This window comes from Bos javanicus, chromosome 18 (genome assembly GCF_032452875.1).
Source record: "Bos javanicus breed banteng chromosome 18, ARS-OSU_banteng_1.0, whole genome shotgun sequence".
Taxonomy (NCBI): Eukaryota; Metazoa; Chordata; class Mammalia; order Artiodactyla; family Bovidae; genus Bos; species Bos javanicus.
The window spans coordinates 3,842,125-3,864,966 of NC_083885.1; the positions used below are offsets into that span (position 1 = coordinate 3,842,125).

Sequence of the window (22,842 nt, forward strand, 5' to 3'; positions counted from 1 at the left end):
AGAAGAGAAAATGTCCCCCACCAGAGGTAGCTTGATAAGCACCTCCCAGGCCAGTGGAAAGCTAAGATGAGAAAACAGAAGCCGTGTACGCAGGCACATCCGAGCTTTGAGAAAGAGAGGGTGGGAAACCCACGGCAGGGTGAGGAGGGTGGGAAGTTTTTATCTGTGTGACGTAAAGCTCAGTACAAGGATTTTCACTCTAAATGTATCCTCTGAAAGGAAGCACAGGATGACAAATTTGGGACATTTGATTTATTTTAGTCCAATCTCATACCGTCAGAGATTATATAACTCTATTCAGCCTTCTATTTCAGAGTCCACTCATAGAAAATATGTCCAAAATTATCTAGCCTATATCCTTCATTTTTCAGTTTTTAGGTTTTTCTCATTATCTTTCGCAAACCAAATCAAAGTTGGGTCTTTGGAAATCTTTTTTTGGTTCATGGGTATAATGTGAAAGTAAGCTTTGGTGCCCAGGGTGGAGTTTGTGTTATGCTAAATGGGTCCAGGGCAAAGAGCTTCATCATCTAAAGCAGCTTCCATGCATTTTCTGTCTGAAAGCTTGTGGTCGGAAATAGCCGGGGAAATAAAGAAATTGCACAAAGTATCAGGAAAGAGGCCCATGAATTTTAGGTTTAATAGAGTACTTATATTTTTATTTAGTAATATGATCTGCAAAATCATACAGAGCTGAATATTTGGTGGATTTGGTGGATATAAACCTTACTGATTTACCTACAACAGAGAGACTTAGATTTCACCAGTTTGCTGAGTATTCAAAACAGAACCCTATAGACTTAATTCCCTTTAAGAGGAAAAGGCTCCACAGCCTCCTTGATTCGTGACACAGGGACCAGCTTAGGAGGGTCTAGAGACTGTTTTTGTGGGTGATAAGGAAACCTTGATTTTTTACTGTAGCAATTTTTATTATGTATATAAACTTGGAAAATACAGAAAAATTATAGCTAGGAATAAAAACAACTACTATTTTCTTGTATGTGAAAATTACTGTTTGTGTGCATTTCCTTTCAGCCCTTTCCCATATTTATAGATAATCAGGAATATAATTAGAATTGTACATATGGAGTTAATTCTCATTACTTGGAGTAGTTACGTCCTATGAAGTTGCTGCGGACATGGAATTAATAAACACTAAACCATTGTTTCCAGGGGAAATACAGGGTTAGGTTCTTGCGTGCCTCTAGTGACAACATTTTTGTACACCAATCAACACAACCTCCTATGTATGATTGTGTTTGAAGACACCTTCTTTAATATTTATTGTTAATCACCAGCATTGAACTCATGGCCAACATTAACTCATGCCTGAAAGGAGCTTACCTATCACATGTATTTTTCTCTGTAAGGCAAATCATTGCCTTCTTGCACTTTGGAACACTAGACAACACTTCGTCACTGTGTGAGGGGGCCTTTTAAACAGCAAACTCGCTAACAGAAAGCACAAAAATGTGAAGACAGATTTACATAGGAGAGCTGAAGCAAGAAGCTTTGCCTTGCGTGACCTCAGCCGTAAGCTTGCGTGTCAGTTGACTTGAATTTTTCTCTGCTCTGTGTATTTCTGTGACTGACCCCAAAAGTGCCCTGAGTAATGATTTGGAGGCTACTGATATATTATGGCAAGTAGTTGAATTTGCAAATACAAAATCTGTAAATTATGATCAGCTTTATGAATATGGTTTTATACACTGCTTTATTTTTTAACTTTCCATTATACCACTACACTTTCAGCATTCATTATAATCTCTTCAAATATTTCTATAATAATTGACAATATACTTTGCTAAATATTCTAGACTCATAAAAGACGACTACACCAAAGTGTAAAAGAGCAGATAAATCATTTTATTAGGTATAACCTAGAATTTTGGAAAGTATCTGTGCTCTTCCCAAGCCACTCCTTTTAAAAGGTAAATTACATAATGAAAGCTGAAAATTAGCCCATGCCAAATAATTTAAAGATTTTCACCATTCAGGATTGTCCAAACTTGAATTCGAATTTTGTTCTCTCTACTGATGCCCCAAGACATGAAGATAATCATGCACTATTTCCATGTATTTCAATATTCCAATTATTTCAATAATCTCAAAAATGCAGATGACACCCCCTTATGGGAGAAAGTGAAGAGGAACTAAAGAGACTCTTGGTGAAAGTGAAAGAGGAGAGTGAAAAAGCTGGCTTAAAACTCAGCATTCAAAAAACCAAGATCATGGAATCTGGTCCTGTCACTTCATGGCAAATAGATGGGGAAACAATGGAAACAGTGACAGACTTTATTTCCTTGAGCTCCAAAATCACTGCAGATGGTGACTGCAGCCTTGAAAATAAAAGATGCTTGCTCCTTGGAAGAAAAGCTATGGCAAACCTAGACAACATATTAAAAAGCAGAGACGTTATTTTGCCAACCAAGGTTCATCTAGTCAAACCTATGGTTTTTCCAGTAGTCATATATGGATGTGGACCATAAGGAAAGCTGAGCGCTGAAGAATTGATGCTTTTGAATTGTGGTTTTGGAGAAGACTCTTGAGAGTCCCTTGGACTGCAAGGAGATCCAACCAGTCGATCCTTAAGGAAATAAATCCTGAATATTCATTGGAAGGACTGATGCTGAAGCTGAAGCTCCAATACTTTGACCACCTGATGCAAAGAGTCGACTCGTTAAAAAAGACTCTGATGCTGGGAAAGATTGAAGGCAGGAGAAGGGATGACAGAGGATGAGATGATTGACTGGCATCACTGACTCAATGGACATGAGTTTGAGCAAGCTCCAGGAGATGGTGAAGGCCAGGGAAGCCTGGAGTGCTATAGTCGCAAAGAGTCAGATACAACTGAGCGACTAACAGCAGCAATGTAGAGGGTGCTGATTGCCCACCAATCTCCCTTCCCTCTCTTGCTTCTTGTTTTCTTTTGTTAAGAGTTGTTAGATTACTGTACTTGATTGAATGGTGTGTACATTGCCATTTCTAACCAACTGCTTACAGTGTTCACTGTTAATAGATATCTCTTTTAACTGATTCTGTCTCCCCCAGGTGTTGGATTAAATGATGGACAGTGGCATTCCGTCTCCTTATCTGCCAAAAGGAATTACCTGAGTGTGGTGGTTGATGGCCAAGTGGCTTCTGCATCCCCCTCCCAGGGCCCTGAGCAGATTTATTCAGGGGGCATCTTTTATTTTGGAGGTAAGAGAAGCAGTCACACCATATGGGCAGTTGAGTCATGTTCACAGTTACTACCCCTGTATCTTGAAGTCAGCATGTTTTAACCAATGTCAATATTATGGAATCATTTTTCACTTTCTTTGAAGATGGAAATGTTGAGTGGATCATGATGATAAATCATGACATAAAATGTATTTCTTTGAGGTGGACTGACTTATGCTTATGATTTCTGTAATGAGATTGCTTACAAGTAGACCATGCTCTTCTGTTCTTACTTTAAAATTTTGTTATGTTTTCCTAATGTTGAATGGGCCTTACATGTGTACCTTTCTCAGATTTTATGGGCTCATTTCATTGCGGTGTTTTCCTGTTTATGCCTCTTAGCTTTTCCAGAGCATCCTTATTGCTTTTCTACTGCTCAATGCAGATCAATATTATGCCAATGGACAAATAATCTAACTTAATTAGCCACAGAAGCCTCTTCTCATTGCTAAATAATAATTCACTGATACATTTGATAGAATTAGGGCACCAGCCTTCAACCCCAGGACGTCTCTCAAAAAGAACAAAAAGTGTTTACTTGCCTAGTGGATGTTTGATTAAACTAAAAGCTTCAAAAAGCAACCTTTGGAAGTGGAAATGAATGTCTATCACTGGAAAATTAAAATAAGACAATATTTGACATTAATTAGAAAGGCAGAGCTTCCCCGATTGCTCAGCTGGTAAAGAATCTGTCTGCAAGGCAGGCTCTCAGGAGATGCAGGTTCCATTCCAGGGCCAGGAAGATCTCCTAGGGGGAGGAAATGGCAACCTACTCCAGTATTCTTGCCTAAAAAATCCCATGGACAGAGGATCCAATCCCATGGACTTGTGGGCTACAATCCAAAGGGTCCCAAGGAGTCGGACACAGCCGAGCACAGAGCAGCACACACAGAACCGCACAGTTGTAGAAATCATAATCATAACTTACAGTGTTTCTTCTTTTTGCTATTTTGAATTGTAATCATGACTTCTGTCTGGAATCACCTTTGAATTTGGTTGAAAGCCCAGGCTTTATTATTCATCAATAATATGCAAATTCCTTTCCAAGAATTGACAGTAAGTACACAGACCGTGAATCAGGCATCTTATATTAAGAGCGAACAAACAAACCAAAAAAAAAAAAAAAACCTTCATAATCCTTTGCTATAAAAGGCAGCATAATGCCAAAAATATTGAAAGATAGAATGGCTTCCTTTATGAAGATTTGTTCATTTATAAGTTCATTTTATAAATTAAGTTGTTTATAAAACATCATGGAATATATGATTGAGTTTATGGCAACCTATAGCAACATGGTCCTTTAATAGATGGTAAGCTCAAAATTCTCCAAGCCAGGCTTCAGCAATATGTGAACCGTGAACTTCCTGATGTTCAAGCTGGTTTTAGAAAAGGCAGAGGAACCAGAGATCAAATTGCCAACATCTGCTGGATCATGGAAAAAGCAAGAGAGTTCCAGAAAAACATCTATTTCTGCTTTATTGACTATGCCAAGACCTTTGACTGTGTGGATCACAATAAACTGTGGAAAATTCTTCAAGAGATGGGAATACCAGACCACCTGACCTGCCTCTTGAGAAATTTGTATGCAGGTCAGGAAGCAACAGTTAGAACTGCACATGGAAAAACAGACTGGTTCCAAATAGGAAAAGGAGTTCATCAAGGCTGTATATTGTCACCCTGTTTATTTAATTATATGCAGAGTACATAATGAGAAACCCTGGACTGGAAGAAACACAAGCTGGAATCAAGATTGCTGGGAGAAATATCAATAACCTCAGATATGCAGATGATACCACCCTTATGGCAGAAAGTGAAGAGGAACTCAAAAGCCTCTTGATGAAAGTGAAAGTGGAGAGTGAAAAAGTTGGCTTACAGCTCAACATTCAGAAAATGAAGATCATGGCATCCGGTCCCACCACTTCATGGGAAATAGATGGAGAAACAATGGAAACAGTGGCTGACTTTATTTTTCTGGGCTCCAAAATCACTGCAGATGGTGACTGCAGCCATGAAATTAAAAGACGCTTTCTCCTTGGAAGGAAAGTTATGACTGACCTAGATAGCATATTCAAAAGCAGAGACATTACTTTGCCCACAAAGGTTCATCTAGTCAAGGCTATGGTTTTTCCTGTGGTCATGTATGGATGTGAGAGTTGGACTGTGAAGAAGGCTGAGTGCCAAAGAATTGATGCTTTTGAACTGTGTGGTGTTGGAGAAGGCTCTTGAGAGTCCCTTGGACTGCAAGGAGATCCAACCAGTCCATTTTAAAGGAGATCAGCCCTGGGATTTCTTTGGAAGGAATGATGCTAAAGCTGAAACTGCAGTACTTGGGCCACCTCATGTGAAGAGTTGACTCACTGGAAAAGACTCTGATGCTGGGAGGGATTGGGGGCAGGAGGAGAAGGGGACGACAGAGGATGAGATGGCTGGATGGCATCACTGACTCGATGGACGTGAGTCTGAGTGAACTCCAGGAGTTGGTGATGGACAGGGAGACCTGGCGTGCTGCGATTCATGGGGTTGCAAAGAGTCGGACACGACTGAGCGACTGATCTGATCTGATCTGAAGATATACAAACAGTTCCTGAGTTAGAATTTTTCAGCTTTACAGTGGTGTGAAGAAATACACATTCAGTAGAAACCGTACTTTGAATTTTTTTCTTTTCTCAGACTCGTGACATGTAGGGTAATGTTAATATTCTCTCACGATGCTGGGCAGTGGCAGTGAGCCACAGCTCCCAGTCTTGCACACAATCACGAGGGTAAACAGCAGATACTCTTAAACCGTTCAGTTCCTACTCAACCAACCTGTTTTCCCTTTCAGTACAGTATTCAATAAATTGTGGAGAATATTTAACACTTTATTTTAAAGTAGATTTTGCCCAACTGTTGACTAACGTAAGTGTCCTGAGCACGTTTAAGGGTGGCTAAGCTAAGCTATGATGTTTGGTAGGTCGGGTACATTAAACATGGTTTTGACTTAGGATATTTTCAATTTACAATGGGTTTATCAAGATGCAGCCGCACTGTAAGGCAAGGAAGATCTGTATAGAACAACTTTAATCAAGAGAAGATTGAGAAACACCAAAAGAGATAAGAAAAAAACCCAAGCATTTTGTTAAATGATGAAAAAAAGATGATAAAAATAATAGAAGTTTAAGTCATGAAAATAGAATCATCATTCTTAAATTATTTTACACCCTTCACGTTCAGATTTAATGATGCCTACCTTTTTTTTTGTAGAAAATTTTGACTGTTATTCACACTATCATACTTTATAACAAAATATATCACGTGTACACTCTAATTTTGCTTGCTTTTATTATGGTACATATGATGCACACCATTTTAATTACCTGAACTTATGATTTTTGTATGTTTTAGATTTACCAGAGAGTTGCAAAGTTACACAGGGAGTTGCCATATACCTCTTACCCTGTTACCTCGTCTTGTTCACGTCTTACATCATATACACAATTTAAAGAATACGAATTATTATTTTTAAAAAATACACATCTGAACATGCATTTCCAAGCTAAGAAAGATAACATTACCAGCATCCATTTGTCCTTCCATCATCACATCTCTTCATGTTCCCCATTGAATGGGGCTTTTATTCCTCCCTTCATGTATTAAGCTGTTCCTAAGTCCCTAAACAATACACTGTGGAAACTTCCATAATAAAACTTCAACTTTAGGGCTTTTATTTAGATGACCAGTCTTAAGTTTACTTAGGCAATATCTCTGTTTGTTCAATCGTCTTCTCAATTGGCGTCCTTAAGTACTAGAGTATGTTTGATTCTGGCATGAGATTCTGACTTCCGTGGTGGCTCAGACAGTAAAGCGTCTGTCTACAATGGGGGAGACCTGGGTTTGATTCCTGGATCAGGAAGATTCCCTGGGGAAGGAAATGGCAACCCACTCCAGTATTCTTGCCTAGAAAATCCCATGGTGGACAGAGGAGCCTGCACCAGGGGTCCTCTGTCCACGGGGTCGCAAAGAGTCAGAGGCGACTGAGCGAGATTCTACTCATCAGTAAATATACACCCTGTGAACCCCAGGGCACCCTAATATTTCCAGGACTGGGAGCATGGGTCCAGAGAAAAGCAGGGGCCTCCTGCTGCCATGGTTCTGCCTCCTCCTCCGGGCCTCGTTCTTCCAGGACCTGGGGGAGGAGGGGTGCCTCCTCCTGGAAACCCAAGTAGGTCTTTGGGGTGAGAATTCTGGATTCTGGGAGTGGCCTGGAGGGGAGAAGTTCCACGTGGGCCCATCACCTGACCTTGTGAGGCCTCCCAGTGCTATGGGCAGAATCATGGCTGGAGGAAGGCTAGAACAGGGGCCCCTAAAGGGCAGACTGGTTCAGGGACCCTCATTGCCTGAGTGGTACTGGCGGTGGGGTGACCAGCTCTCCCTGGTTTTAACACTGAACACCTGCAGTCCTGGAAATAGCCTCTCCACTTCCCTCCCGAGAGCTAACTTGACAGTTGGCTACCTTAGGAAACCTCTCCTGTGCAGACGAAAGTCCCCTTTATTCCTGGGGTCTGTTTTATCTAGATGGAAAGCTTTTCTTAGGTAACCAGTTCGTCTTCAAGTAAATAAATATCCCATGTTCTGAGACACTTCCAATCCATTCTTCTTTGTTTCTCTCCAAATTCAACTGCAAATTCCTCGTTATCAGCAGTCAGTCTAGCCTGTCACCTGACTTCATTGCCACTGTGCAAAGGGCAGTCTGTCCCACCAGCCTTGGTTGGATCTGTTTTCTGTGTCAGGCTTGGAGGTGACAATTGGGAGAGCGGGCTGCTTGGGGCTCACAGAGCTCTGCATATACCATGCCAAATACCATGCTCTGCCGCCACTGTTTACTTTTTCTCCTTCCTCAAAGGTATGCTTTCCAAAAAATTACTGAGGTCAGCTTTTATCTTTTATTTATAAACCATAAATTTTAAATCCGGGTCCTCCGGATTTAAATGGAGGAAAGTCTAACTTCTAGGAATTCCCCTACGCCGGTCTTTGTGTGATGGAATAACACTGTGAAGCACAAGCTAGAAACACTAGACTGTGTGCAGAATCCTCACACTCCCGCTTGTATAAATCAGACACTGTCCATCTAGGGAAGGGGCTACACCACCATGAAGTCATACTGGCATCTTCTGGCACACGCAGTGATGATGTATCTGCCATCCTCAGAGGGGCTTAACATGCTGCCCGCTTCTGGTAATGCAGCCATCCATTAATTCAGCATAAAGAATTCCCCAGAAATCTTCATATTTTAGAACTTACATCTCAAACCAGTTCAGTCCTGAGCCTGTCTCTGCCGTTGCATTGTATTAACCTGTAGATGTCTGTTATCACAGGCTAATGAGGCTAACCTGGGGTGAACCCTTCTTTGTTCTTGAGAATCTCTTGCTTATTAAACAGTGTAGCCAGGAATGTGAAGGGCCTTGCAATATGACCGCTGTGCACTCTGTAACATTCCATGACCTCTCCTTGTGATGATGAGTTTGCTTAGTTTTGTCCCCTAGAGGCATATCGCACCATTTATTTTATTCTGAAATAGTTTGAAATGTGTCAGGAAACACCACCTGGAGAAAAGGAGATTAGCAGAGCTGTTTATATTCCTGGCATATTGTAGTTGCCCCCAAATATTATTGAACTATTATCCTCTTGGTTTTTATGTTAACATTCTTAATTGGTTAATAACTCATCTAGAAAGCACATCCAGATTATGGTAACCATATCCTGTACCATAGGAGGATTTTAAGCACTGAAATCGAGTATAGAATCATGTACAATATAAATGCTCATGAAGGTTTCATCACCTTTTCTTGCTATACTAAATTTTAAATTTCAGCATCTCCATTACTTAAAGTATAATATTTCACCATGCCTGATAACAGTTTAAATATGAATCCCGGCCTTTCCTTTGCCAGGTTAAATGTATTTTGTTAGGAAAACAAAGCATTAAGGAGAAATATCTGCAGTCAAAATATTTAATTATAATGGAAACTCCCAGGTAGAAAACGAGCATGGATTGTACAGGAATTAGCAAGTTGCTGATTCATTTCTTATTCTTTGAAATTGTAACAGTGGTTGACAACCATAACGGCAAAGAAAGATTAATGAAAAATACATAAGTATAATATATGTGTTCATACTCCATAAAATTGTTTATTTCACTTGGATAGAGAAATAGTTAGAACATCATTAAACTCCAGACAATAATAGTTAATATTATAGTTCTTTATTATTAAAATAATTAGAAACAGGTCTTAGATAAATGTTAGGAAGAACTCAGTGTAAGTGGAGCATTTTTTTATGCGGCAGAGAATAAATAAAGTCAAACAGTGAAATGTTTTTGACATTAAGTCATTATGATTTATTAAAATGCAAGTATATGTGGCTCTTACATGCAAATGAAAAGTATTTAATTAAATAAATAGTTGTAATTTTATTCCAAGTCATTGTAGCTCCTTTTCCAAATAGCCTTCCATAGAAAGGTATTTCACCATTACTAATTTATCTTTTCTTATCTACAGTGCACATTTTCATCCTTTAAGCTCCTTTTTTTTTTTGCATCCCCAAAGACTTAAGTCCCTGAGTTTAAGTTATACATAATTTAACACTGCTGGCTGACACGTGAGGATCCTGGAGCTGATTTGTGTATTTCTACAACTGAGATCAAGTCGGTATACTTGCACATAAGTATTGAAACAGTAGTCATTTCCTGTGAATCCTGTGGTATCATAATAAAGAGAAATGCATTGTATGAATTGTACTTTGTAATTTAGATCAAATGAATAATGACTGCAATGGGCTTTCCTCTCTGTTTTAATTTAATAATCAAATGCCTATTTTTTTTAAAAAAAACTTATTTTAGTGAAGATACTGAGTCCTGATTCACCATGATGTATCCTGACCAACTTTGGTTTTGTTTTTATCAGGTTGTCCTGACAGCAGCTTTGGATCCAAATGTAAAAGTCCACTCGGTGGGTTCCAGGGATGCATGAGACTCATCTCCATCCGTCACGAGGTGGTAGATCTGATTTCACTTCAGCCGGGGGCCCTTGGGAACTTCAGCGACCTTCAGATAGACTCCTGTGGAATCACAGACAGGTAGGGGCAGTCTCCCTTCTTTATGTTGACTTGTCTATTTTCAGACTTCTGGCAGCATGTTGAAATTAGTAGATAAACATTTTCTCTTTTTCTCACCATCATCTGTTCCACAGGAAATAGATAATATTTACATTAGAAATAAAATATGCTTTTAGTTTTATGCTTATTTCCAGTGATAACATTTGGGTAGAAGATATGACCATATTATTTATATGTACAAATAGCTACCAGTCCCCAAAAGATGATGGTGATGCTGCTGTAATTTTAAGGACATATAAATGTATAAAAAATATGATTAAACCCAATCACTTAGGATACCCTAACAGTAACAGAGACCATCAGGGGCCAGTAAACCAGAGACCTATGTGGTTAGTTGTCAGACTGGCTTTTGCTTCCCTGACAGCTGAATAATATTACAGAGACTACTGCTGCTGCTAAGTCACTTCAGTCGTGTCCGACTCTGTGCGACCCCATAGATGGCAGCCCAGCAGGCTCCCCCATCCCTGGGATTCTCCAGGCAAGAACACTGGAGTGGGTTGCCATTTCCTTCTCCAATGCATGAAAGTGAAAAGTGAAAGTGAAGTCGCTCAGTTGTGTCCGACTCTTAGCGACCCCATGGACTGCAGCCCACCAGGCTCCTCCATCCACGGGATTTTCCAGGCAAGAGTACTGGAGTGGGGTGCCATTGCCTTCTCCGATTACAGAGACACAGGAACTTAATTGGTTGCTGTGGTCCTAATGTGTGCCTTTAAGAATACATTACCATCTTCTCTGCAGGGAAAATGAAGAGGAAACTCCCCTGTGGAAAAGTTTTGGAGCCATCGTATTGATGAGGGTATAAGGATGATCCACTAGTTTCAATAGGCATTCCAGTGTAGGGCATGAAGGGCATGACAGGGCAAGACTTGGGGGTTCATTGTAGATGACATTACTTTTAATATAGTAGTTGATAGTTAATAGTTTAAAAGTGTTTTTAGGCATGGGCAACTGTAGCAAAATAATCTTGCCACTCATGAAGGCACTTATTTTTAATTATTGAGTTCAATGAAATATGGCAATTCCGATTTTAAAAAAATAAAGCAATGTGACAAACAACCCAGCATGTAGTCATGTTCAGTATATATTTTGAGAAAATACATTAATTCTGAGTTCTAAAAATAATTTTTTATTTGTATGAAACATTTTGTCAACATAAACACACATCTGTTACATCTGAAGACCATTTACTGTATCACTGTCTGTTGATACTGTTTTGAACACTGGTAGATACTATGTCTGGAGAGGGCAATGGCAACCCACTCTGGTACTCTTGCCTGGAAAATCCCATGGATGGAGGAGAGACTCGGACATGACTGAGTGACTCACTTTCACTTTTCACTTTCATGCATTGGAGAAGGAAATGGCAACCCACTCCAGTGTTCTTGCCTGGAGAATCCCAGGGATGGGGGAGCCTGGTGGGCTGCCGTCTGTGGGGTCGCACAGAGTCGGACATGACTGAAGCGACTTAGCAGCAGCAGATACTATGTCATATGTAGAAAAAAATCATTATGATCTAACTTATGTAATGTATTGGACATCATTTCCTCTGTATGAATATGTACTTATTTAACTCAATTTGTAGATAAAATGGTTCTTTCTATAATGAAAGATAATGTGTAAGGGAGAATTGAGATGATAAACCTCAATTGGGTTGATGTGGGGAATAACAGTGACCATCTCCATAGTTACAGCCACACCAGCTTGGGATCATCAATCCTGATTTGGAGGAAGGCCTGTAGCAAGGCACCCTGGGTCGGCTCTCACAGAAGCAGGGAGCTCACCCTCAGTGGGTAATAGCCTCCAGGGACCAGTGGGAAGGTTCAGTCATCCACACTAGCAGTGATGGTCATGTTAAAATTGGGAAGATCCTGTTAGCAAAACGTGAAGTTCCCAATCTTAGTTTTTACAAAAGGAGATGGCAGAAACTTCATCAAGAATATGTTCTTAACAGATTTTGTAATTTATTTTTTATTCTGGGGTGAATGAGAGCATTTCAAGCCTTGGTCTCATTATAACTTTCCATTTAAATTCTAAAAAGCATCAGTTATTTGATCAGGGTGATTTGAGCTGATACCAGAAGCTCTTTAACTTTTTTTGTCTGTGGCGCCTTATGCATTTCAGTGGTTTTTTTTCAGTGCTCTGAGTCAAAAGGGACAACTCACGCTTTCATTTAAACAGTTACTTGGTTCCAGGCAACTTTATAAGTGTTTATGTCTTAACAATTTAGAAACCTTTTGAAAAAGTTATTTATACATTTATTTTATATATATATATATATATAATTAGAAAAAATTTAACTTTATTTTTAATGTAGTGTACAACCTTTCAAAACTTGGAGTCACATCAAACACTGCTGCCCTTACCTTTTTTCAACATGATTTCACATGGCATTACTTTGTGTCAACTACCGAACGGCCAGCTTCTCAAAGATAAGACGTGATTAAAAGGAACCTATTACGATCTAATGTGGGAATTTAACTACCTCAAGCTAGTCAGTGGCACAGTGCTTGACAGCTCTTGAGTCTGCCTTATTTCTCTTCAAAATGTAAAATATCCTGGGAGCGCCTGTGATGTTGATTCAGCATCCCGACGCACCCTGGCCCGCTGCTGGGACCCACTGTATGTCCTCGGCGTTTCTTGGTGTGCACACCAGGGAACAGGGCTGCCCCTCCACCCCACTTCCTTCTTTCCTTCCCCCTTCTTTATAGCCGCTTCCTTTAAATGTTCAGTGTGGGAAATCAGTATGATTAAATGTTGTTTTGTGTAAACTATTGATGTTTCTGGCAACATACTAAATCACTGTTGCATCGCTTAGGAAAAAGAGAGGGCTATGATATAATAGGACATGGTGAAAATTAACAGTCACAGCTACCTGAGAACTGGTTGAAGCCTGATGAACTTAGAGTTCTGTGATTAAGATCCCATAAGGACAGATGGCGGAGAAGGCAATGGCACCCCACTCCAGTACTCTTGCCTGGAAAATCCCATGGACAGAAGAGCCTGGTAGGCTGCAGTCCATGGGGTTGCGAAGAGTCAGACATGACTGAGAGACTTCACTTTCACTTTTCACTTTCATGCATTGGAGAAGGAAATGGCAACCACTCCAGTGTTCTTGCCTGGAGAATCCCAGGGACGGGGGAGCCTTGTGGGCTGCCATCTATGGGGTCGCACAGAGTCGGACACGACTGAAGTGACTTAGCAGCAGCAGCAGCAGCAGCAACAACAGATGGAATGACCACTGTGTGTGCTCAGTTGTGCCCGACTCTTTGTGACCCCAGGCACTATTGCCTGCCAGGCTTCCCTGTCCAAGGGATTCTCCAGGCAAGAATACTGGAGCAGGTTGCCATTTCCTTCTCCAGGGGATCTTCCCGACCCAGGAATCAAACCCACGCCTCCTGCGGCTCCCGCATTGGCAGGTGGATTCTTTACCCCCATACCACGTGAGAGGCGTAACACTCTATTTACTCTTTAGATTACTGTTTACATTCTTCTTTCACATGATCATGTGTAATTTATCAGTATTTTGTGACATTTCACGGTGAGTAGTAGTAACTGTATCTGCACCTCCTTTTAGGTGTTTGCCTAACTATTGTGAACACGGTGGTGAGTGCTCCCAGTCGTGGGACACCTTTCATTGCAACTGTGCAAACACTGGGTACAGGGGAGCAACGTGCCACAACTGTAAGCCAAACACACCTCCCTGTTCTTGCCTCTGTCCCGGCTCCCTTGTTCATTTCCTTTTCTTTGTTGTGTATATGTTTATATGTCCATGTGCGTACAACCCTGAACCTTAGCGTTCAGTTGATTTCCAGTTTATTTTTCATCTGCACTTCTTTTCATAAAGTAGGCAAGGTAGCTTATAGAAACACATAAGACAGAAAAGAGTAGGAGAGCCAGCAAGGAGAAAATACATGTAGAAAAAAAAGGTAGCTAAGGATAAACATAAACTACAGTGCCAAATAGGTAATCCCTAAATTCTCTTTGTCACGCAGTCATGTCCAACACTTTGCAACCCCGTGGACTGTAGTTGTCCAGGCTCCTCTACCCATGGGATTTCCCAGGCAAGAGCACTGGAGTGGGTTGCCATTCCCTTCTCCAGTGGATCTTCCCAACCCAGGGATCAAACCCGCTTTTCCTGTATTGGCAGGTGGATTTTTTACCACTGACCCACCTGGGAAGCCCTTAAATTCTCTTGCAACTCCATTAATAAAGATGGTGAGGATAAGGATGGTCGAAATGATATTAATCATAATAGTTAATTTCATTGAGTATTTTCTAAATGCCGGGTACTGCTCTAGTATTTTGTATGTCCCAGCTCAGTTACTTGTGATGACCGCCCTAGTAGGTGGGTATTGTTATTGCTACCAGGTACCTACCACCCGGTAGGTAGCAGAGAGAGATTAATCAGCTTGCCCAAAGTGCCTGAAATAGTTGAGGCACAGTGAGAATGTGGGCGTGTGTAATTATACTCCAGAGCCTGGTACCACAACCATCTTCTTTTCCTGTTTTAGAAGCTGTGTGTTCTTTTCTGGTGAAAATTTGTGTGTGTTGTTAAGACTCATGTCATTTTCTTGTCTACTTGTTCAGCACAAATGCCCATTTTTTTCCTTCTCATTTTTTTTCATATTATTGCTGACTGTGAGCAGCTTAACTCCTAGTCCTCTGACACGCAGCCGTGACTTCAGGCAAGGGCCTTAGGTGGAGTCCTCAGTCTCCTGTCTCCTGTCTCATCACTGTGAACTGCTTTGTACTCCTGCCGGAGCTGAGACTGGAACTCCGGGCCCCCAGCCCCGGAGGCTCCACGAGGGACCCTCAGAAGTCCTGACTCAGAGCTGGAGAGGGCATGAGTCTAGGTGGGGAGCTCCTGGGCTCACCCTCATGCCTCCACAATCAACTGTGTGGACTGAATGCCTTGTAAGATCAGAAAGGACACCTGCTGTCGCTAAAGCCAGGCCAACTTTCCTACCCTGGATCACCAGTACCAGAATGACGGTGTATTTTAATTTTTCATACCCACCATCATCCCAATTACAGCAATTAATTCAAAACACAAAGCTAATTGAATGTGTTTTAACTAATTGTTTATTTTCAACTGTTAGCTGTGACTGAATCTAAATATAAGCACAAACATCTCTGAGCCAAAAAAAAATTAGATGATAAATAACTATTTTCATCAGTAGCCCACAACTTGATCCAATCGTTAAATTCATTTATTAGGTTCTTGAGCAAGTAGGAATCAAAATTTTTTGCCAAAAACTATTCTGAGAAATGGGGCCAAGATAACAAACCTGGCTATAATGAAGTCATCACCATCATTAGCTTGAGTAAAAGGCAGGTTAGCAATGGAGTCTTTTAAAAGATTTTACTAGAAAATAATATTTTAAACAGTCCTGTTAAAAAGTGAAGTAATACACATAAAGCAAAAGCACTCACACAGTTATATGTCCTTTCTAATACCAGCCCTCATGGCAAAGTTATGTGTGTATCCCAACCTCCTTCAAGCAATTTGTCAACACATGTATAAGCATACAGAAATATATAAATTAGCCCTTTCACATGCCCGTTTCACTGCATAAAATACAAATGTGCCTAGAAAACAATCCATCTTATATCTCCTCCTATGTAATATACAATAGAAGCAAAATAGAAACAAGGAATTGTGGAGGAGTAGAGAAGTAAATTTGTATGTTTATCTGAAATCTCTGTAACGCTAAAAAAAATTAGTTACAGTATTTCATACTGTCTAAAACCTCATTAACATAGTTTTGAAAAATTTAGACTAGATCAAGGAAGGACATTCAGGGGATGGTTTATTTCTCATTCCACAAAATTAAAAGCTTGATGGAAATCACTATTATAATTGGCCAAGTCTTCAGTGAAATGAGTGTATCATATAGAGTTGCTAATATCAAAACTTGTACATGGCAAATATATAATTGTAAAATTAAAAATATCCAATGATGGATCAAAACACATTTAGGCCAATTGAGGGCATATCTTATATCAGCATTTCTTTTGCTTTGAATTTTAATTATCTTAAATTCTCATTACAGAGCATTAGAAAAAGTTTCTTTTGTAAATTACTTTTTAAATTATTCACAAGAAGCTTTGTAAATCATCTTGTTTTATGGGAAAAAAAGGATTTTATGTGAGAAAAGTGACTAGTTGCAGCATTATTTAAAGCTTTTCTGATGCTTAATTTTTGGATAACAGCAGCTTATTTAAGGAGATTACATTATTGTGCTTCAGATGTTAGGTTTTTACAAGGTGATACTAGAATTAGAAATTCCAAAGTGATTGTTGAAAGATCCATTTGGATGGATGTACAAAATTGAGGTCAAATTATACTTAAAAGAATCTTAGCATTTAAAACACCTACCTTCTATTTTGTTGTTTTACCTAATGTAAAAATAAACTAAAATTTCATTTTAAATGAATAATCTTGCATTCCTTTAGTAATAAAATGAAATGCCATAAAATACAATCCCATTCTTTCTTTTCTCCATCTAATCTTCTTTCATCCATATTTGTTTAAAAAATGAGTTTTGTCTTAAAGTGTGTATTACCTTTTCTCTTGGTCAGTAATGTACATATTAAATTTCAAGACTTGGAATATTTTGTGTCCAAACTAAAATTTAAGAAATTAATTTTATACTGTTTCACTTATGATGACACTTGCACTTTTTTTTTTTAACAGCCATATACGAGCAGTCATGTGAAGCCTATAAGCATAAAGGAAATACTTCAGGGTTTTACTACATAGATGCAGATGGAAGTGGTCCCCTTGAACCATTTCTTCTATATTGCAATATGACTGGTGAGTTAATCAACTTTCATTTAACAGTTAAATTTGCATGAACACTTTAAACACAAAATTAGAATGAAACAATAAGTTGACGTAATTTGCAACTTGATTAAAATGTATATTGTTCAGTAAAAGAACTTAAAGTCAAACTTTAAAAAAATAGTTTAATGGTAGTGATTTAAAATGTCATTATTTTCTATGCATGTGCTATCTGTGTAGAATATCTAATAATAAATGTATCTTATTAAGTCCCAATCCAAAAAGGATAGACTTAATTCCTCTGAGAAGATTGATACATACCTAGGATTTCCCTTGTGTGTAGAATCTAGAAAACAAATGAACAAACATAACAAAAGAGTAACAGGCTCCTAGATACAGAGAACAAGCAGGTGACTGTCCAGTGGGAGAGGAGTAGGGGGATGAAAAGAGAAAATTGTGACCAAGTGTGGTAATGAATGCTAATTATCTTGTTTATGGTGAGCATTTCACAATGTGTATTTATATGAAACCATCACATTATATACCTTAAATACACACAATTTTGCCAACCTAAATAAAGCTGAAAAATATTTTAAATAATAATAATGAAAGAAAAAAGATCGATGCATGTGAAAGCTTGAAAATATTTTCTTAAATTTGGGTAAGAATGAATTTTATTCCTTACCTACATAAACTTATATAGGAATTAATAGTGTTGGAAAATGTGTTTGCTTCAATGCAGCATCCATTCATGATAAAAAGAAAATGAAAACTCAGTAAATTACCAGTAGAAGGAAATGTCCTTAATTTGTTAAAGAGGACCCATTAAAAAAACCTACAGTACATATCACAGTTTTTTGTGGAGTACTGAAAAATTTATCCCTGTTACCAACATTAATGCAACGATGCCTGCTATTATCTCTGTTCACCATTGTTTTTGGAAGTCCTAGGCAGTGTAATAAAACAAGAGAAAGAAATGAAAGACATACATACTAGAAAAAATGACTCTCATTATTTGTAGATGGCCAGGTTATGTATTGAGAGTTTTCTGAACAATATACAGAGTATTAAAATTCAGAATGATTGCTAGATACCTAGTTAAGGTAAAAGTTAATTTTATTTCTGTATATCAGCAATAAGTAATTAAAATGAAATTTTAGAAGATTCTATTTTTAGTAGCATCAAAAATCTCAAATACATGGTAATAAATCTAAAGAAAGTTGTGCATAGCTTTTACACAGAAAATTGTAAAATACTCTTGAGATAAATTAAGTCCTAAAAAAACGGAGAAATATAAAATTTTCATTGACTAGAAAACTCAATATGGTGATATATATGTCAATTCTTCCCAACTTGGTACTGATTGAGTGCAAACCTTAGTTAAAATTTCAACAGGGTGTTTGTTGGTTGGTATAATTGGACTTCCCTGGTACCTCAGATGATAAAGAATCCACATGCATGCAGAAGCCCTGGGTTTGATCCCTGGGTTGGAAAGATCCCCTGGAGTAGGAAATGGCAACCCACTCCATTCTTGCCTGGAGAATTCCATGGACAGAGGAGCCTGGCAGGCTACTGTCCATGGGATCAAATAGTTGGACACAACTAAATGACTAATACTTTCATAATTGTTTTGGTGAAATTTGACAAGCAGACTCTAAAACTTTACCAGCAAATTTGAAGGGGCCAGAAGAACTAAATCAATCTTAAGAAATAAAGTTGGAGGACTCAAGTCTACCAGCTATAATATAGACATTACGCTGATAAATTGAGTAAAACAGCATGTGATTGACACAAGGAAAACCAGACAGACAATGAAACAAGATAGAGAATCTGTAAACAGACTCATATATGGATAGTTGATTCATTGCAAAGGTAGCATTCGTGTACAGTGAAGGAAAGATGGTTTTTTCAGTGTGTGCTCAGTCAATTCAATTGTGTCCGACTCTTTGCAACCCCATGGACCCTATGGAGCCTGCCAAGCTCCTCTGTCCATGGGATTCTCCAGGCAAGAATACTGGAGTGAGTTACCCTGATCTTCCCAATTCAGGGATTAAACCGGCATCTCCTGTGTCTCCTGTATTGCAGGCAGATTCTTTACCCACTGAGCCACCTGCTGGGTGAAATTGTGTGTAAATACTGTAAAAAGACGTGATCCCTTCATCGTCAAACACAAATGGATTCTAGATGAACTGTGCTGTGTAGTAGCCACTATTTAGATTTACATTTAATTGAAATTAACTAAATGAAACAAGTTGTACAAATCTGAATTGATTCATTACAATAAAATTAAATTAAAAGCCATTTCCTCAGTCTCACTAGCCACAGTTTAACTGCTGCATAGCCACCAATCCATCATTGCAAAAAGTTTACACTGGATAGCACTTTGTCAGGAGGTCAGCATTTCATGGAGCAAAATAAACAGAAAAAGGAAATATTGGATTGAAGCAGGAGGCATGGTAGAGGAGGATTTACTACTTAAAATCTGGCAGTGAATATCTAGGTAAAGAGCCTTCTGGGCAGAGGAAATAAATGCTAAGTCCTGAGAGAGTGTTGCATGTGTGTGTTCAGAAAAGAGCGGCAGATACAGTGTGGCTGGAGTGTGGTGAGCAAACTTGAAGTACAGGAAAGCAAGAAATAATCAAGTGGGAGGGGGCAGGAGAGGAAGAGTCAGGGGTCCTTGGCGTGTCAGGTCTCTGGTTTTTACCCTGAGTGAGTTCCGAAGACCTTGGAGAGTTTTAAGCAATGCTAGATGCCACCTGGCTTTCGTTAATAGGATCACGTTTGCTCCTGTGTTGGGAAATGCCTGTCTAGGAGCAGAGGTAGAAAAGAGTTAGAAGATGTATTCATACACACACACACACATATATATATATAGGTATATACCAAATATGTACATGCATATGAATAATATGTATATGTGTAATAGGAGTATAGGAGTTAGGAAGCCTGTTTGGAGACTGAGTTTAAGTAATTAAGAATCCAGGCAAGAGCCAGGAAGGTGGTCTGCACTGGATCATACAATGTAGATGGTGGATGGAGATTCAATTTTCTCATTGAATATGTGTGAGGAATGAGAAAACAAAGGCAACCAAAAAATAACACCACATTTTTGGCTTCGGCAACTGGAGTGATTAAGTTGCCGTGGTCTGAGATGTGGTCAGAGAGTTTTGAGGGGAAAGATGAGCTCAGTTTTACACACTTTGAATTTGAGATATCTGTTGCACATTCATGAAATATTGAGAAGGCAGTTGAATACGGGAGCAACGGTTCCTTTGTATTAAAGTGTAATTCTAAAAGCTACAGGGTAGTGGCAAATCTTGCTGACAAATGTTTTGGAAAATTACTATAGAATGTGTTTTTAGGGATGTTTCATATAACATAGCCAGGTGGCTTCAGTTTGCTCTACCATTGTTGGAAATACTGCCTGTCTTAGTCTCTTTGGGCAGCAAGAAGGCACTGGCACCCCACTCCAGTACTCTTGCCTGGAAAATCCCATGGACGGAGGAGCCTGGTGGGCTGCAGTCCATGGGGTCGCTAAGAGTCGGACACGACTGAGCGACTTCACTTTTTTCTTTTCACTTTCGTGCATTGGAGAAGGAAATGGCAACCCACTCCAGTGTTCTTGCCTGGAGAATCCCAGGGACAGAGGAGCCTGATGGGCTGCCGTCTATGGGGTCGCACAGAGTCGGACACGACTGAAGCGACTTAGCAGCAGCAGAATACTACAGATCAGATAGCTTACAAACAACAGAAATTTATTTCTTACCGTTTTAGAGCATGGGAAGCCCAAGATCATGGCGCCAGCACTGTCAGATGAGAGCTGTCTTCCAGATTTACGACTTCTTATACCCGCATGTGATAGTGATAGAAGGGGTTCTGCAGGGTCTCTTTTGTAAGAGCACTAATCCCACTCATGAGAACACCTCCCTCTTGACCTCATGACCTCACAGAGGTGCCCGTGCTAATCACATTACCTTTGGGGGTGAGTGATTCAACATATGAGTTTTGGTGCGGTGCACAAACATTCAGACCATAGCACTGCTCCACATGCCAAAGTAACCTAAGACAGCTAACGATTCTTACATGTTTATCCCATCAACGAAATTCCCTGCTCTCCACAGTACAGATTCCCAGGCAGCACCCTGAGGCAGGAGGGTTAGGGTGAGACATCAAAATCAATATTTTTAAAAACCTTCCCATTTGATACTTATTGTGGAGCCAGTTTTGGGCATAGCTATTTTAGACTTACAGTTTTCAAACTTTAGAGAACAGCCTGCTCTATTTGTAGAGAAGGCAATGGCACCCCACTCCAGTACTCTTGCCTGGAAAATCCCATGGATGGAGGAGCCTGGTAGGCTGCAGTCCATGGGGTCGCTAAGAGTTGGACACAACTGAGCGACTTCACTTTCAGTTTTCACTTTCATGCATTGGAGAAGGAAATGGCAACCCACTCCAGTGTTCTTGCCTGGAGAATCCCAGGGACGGGGGAGCCTGGTGGGCTGCCGTCTATGGGGTCGCACAGAGTCGGACACGACTGAAGTGACTTAGCAGCAGTAGCAGCTGCTCTATTTGTGAGAATTAAACATAGTAAGTGTGAGAAGACTTCACAGACAGAAAAGGAAAATTTTGCAATTGAATAATATGAATTCAGGTGTCAAATAACTTTTTGGCTTCTAGTCACAGTATTCTCAACTGATCAATATATGACCTTGTTTCACTTGTGTTTCAGATTAAAGACACCTTATTTAATGCATTCTGTTAATTAATTAACACTGAACTCACAACCAACAGCACCAGAACTCACACCTGAAGGACGTGTATCGATCCCGTGTGTTGCCAGGAGGCGCAACATAGCCTTCTTGTGCTTAGGAACCAGAGTGAAATCAACAAAGAACATGCGACAAATAGAATACATGTTTACAGGATGAGAGCTGAAGCGAGGAGTCACAGCCTGGCTCTGTTCAACTTCAGCTGGGCAACTGAAATTCATATTGGGCAACTTTTAATTTTTTTGGCTTTGTACCTGCAGACATGCAGGAATGCCTCAAGAACTGATTTGGGGATTCAAATAAGTTTTAGTGAGTAGCCAAATTCATAAATGAGAATCTGATACACATACATACGTTGGCTATGTTATGTTTTTATGCATAATACTTTAGTAATTTATAGGCCGTGTGCATTTTTCATGACCATCTCAATGGTAAAGAAATTATTAATTTCACTTTATTGAGAGGAATTATTTTATTTTCTAATAAATCAACATTTACCTTATTATATTACATTACTAATGCCTATCTTAGTTCCTTGAGGTGCTTTACCAAGGTTATCAAAAAGTATTAATGAAAAAGAGGACATTCACAAAGCTTCAAACCCTTTGAAGAGCAAGTGGTGGAAGACAGAGACACAGATAACCCAGTTAGGAGACAGCAAAGTGTTTTCAGAAGCTCCAGAATGTTGAAATATATTCAAACAAAAGTGACAGTCCCAGAATGTAACAAGCCGGTGAAAAATACATGTCACAACTTGAGGCTTTCCTTACTGATCTGGTTTTGCAAATGAGAAAAGCAAGACTCAGGGAAGTTCATGGAGGCAGGCTGAGGAATATCATTAGGGATAGATCAAGAGCTGAAACCTGGGTCTCTCTCCCAGCCTGAAAATGTTTCCTCTAGAAAAGGCTACATTCTATC

At 39.5% G+C, this 22,842-nt stretch overlaps 1 protein-coding gene across 4 annotated transcripts in view; it reads left to right on the forward strand.

Moving 5' to 3' along the window:
- The window catches only part of CNTNAP4 (contactin associated protein family member 4), a 313,027-nt gene that overhangs the window by 184,125 nt on the left and 106,060 nt on the right, over positions 1–22,842 (forward strand). For all 4 annotated transcript variants that reach the window (XM_061386803.1, XM_061386801.1, XM_061386802.1 and 1 more), the window contains exons 9-12: positions 3,049–3,198; positions 10,161–10,332; positions 13,946–14,052; positions 17,069–17,188. In XM_061386803.1, the coding sequence (XP_061242787.1) occupies positions 3,049–3,198; positions 10,161–10,332; positions 13,946–14,052; positions 17,069–17,188 (549 nt within the window). The remainder of the gene's footprint in view (positions 1–3,048; positions 3,199–10,160; positions 10,333–13,945; positions 14,053–17,068; positions 17,189–22,842) is intronic.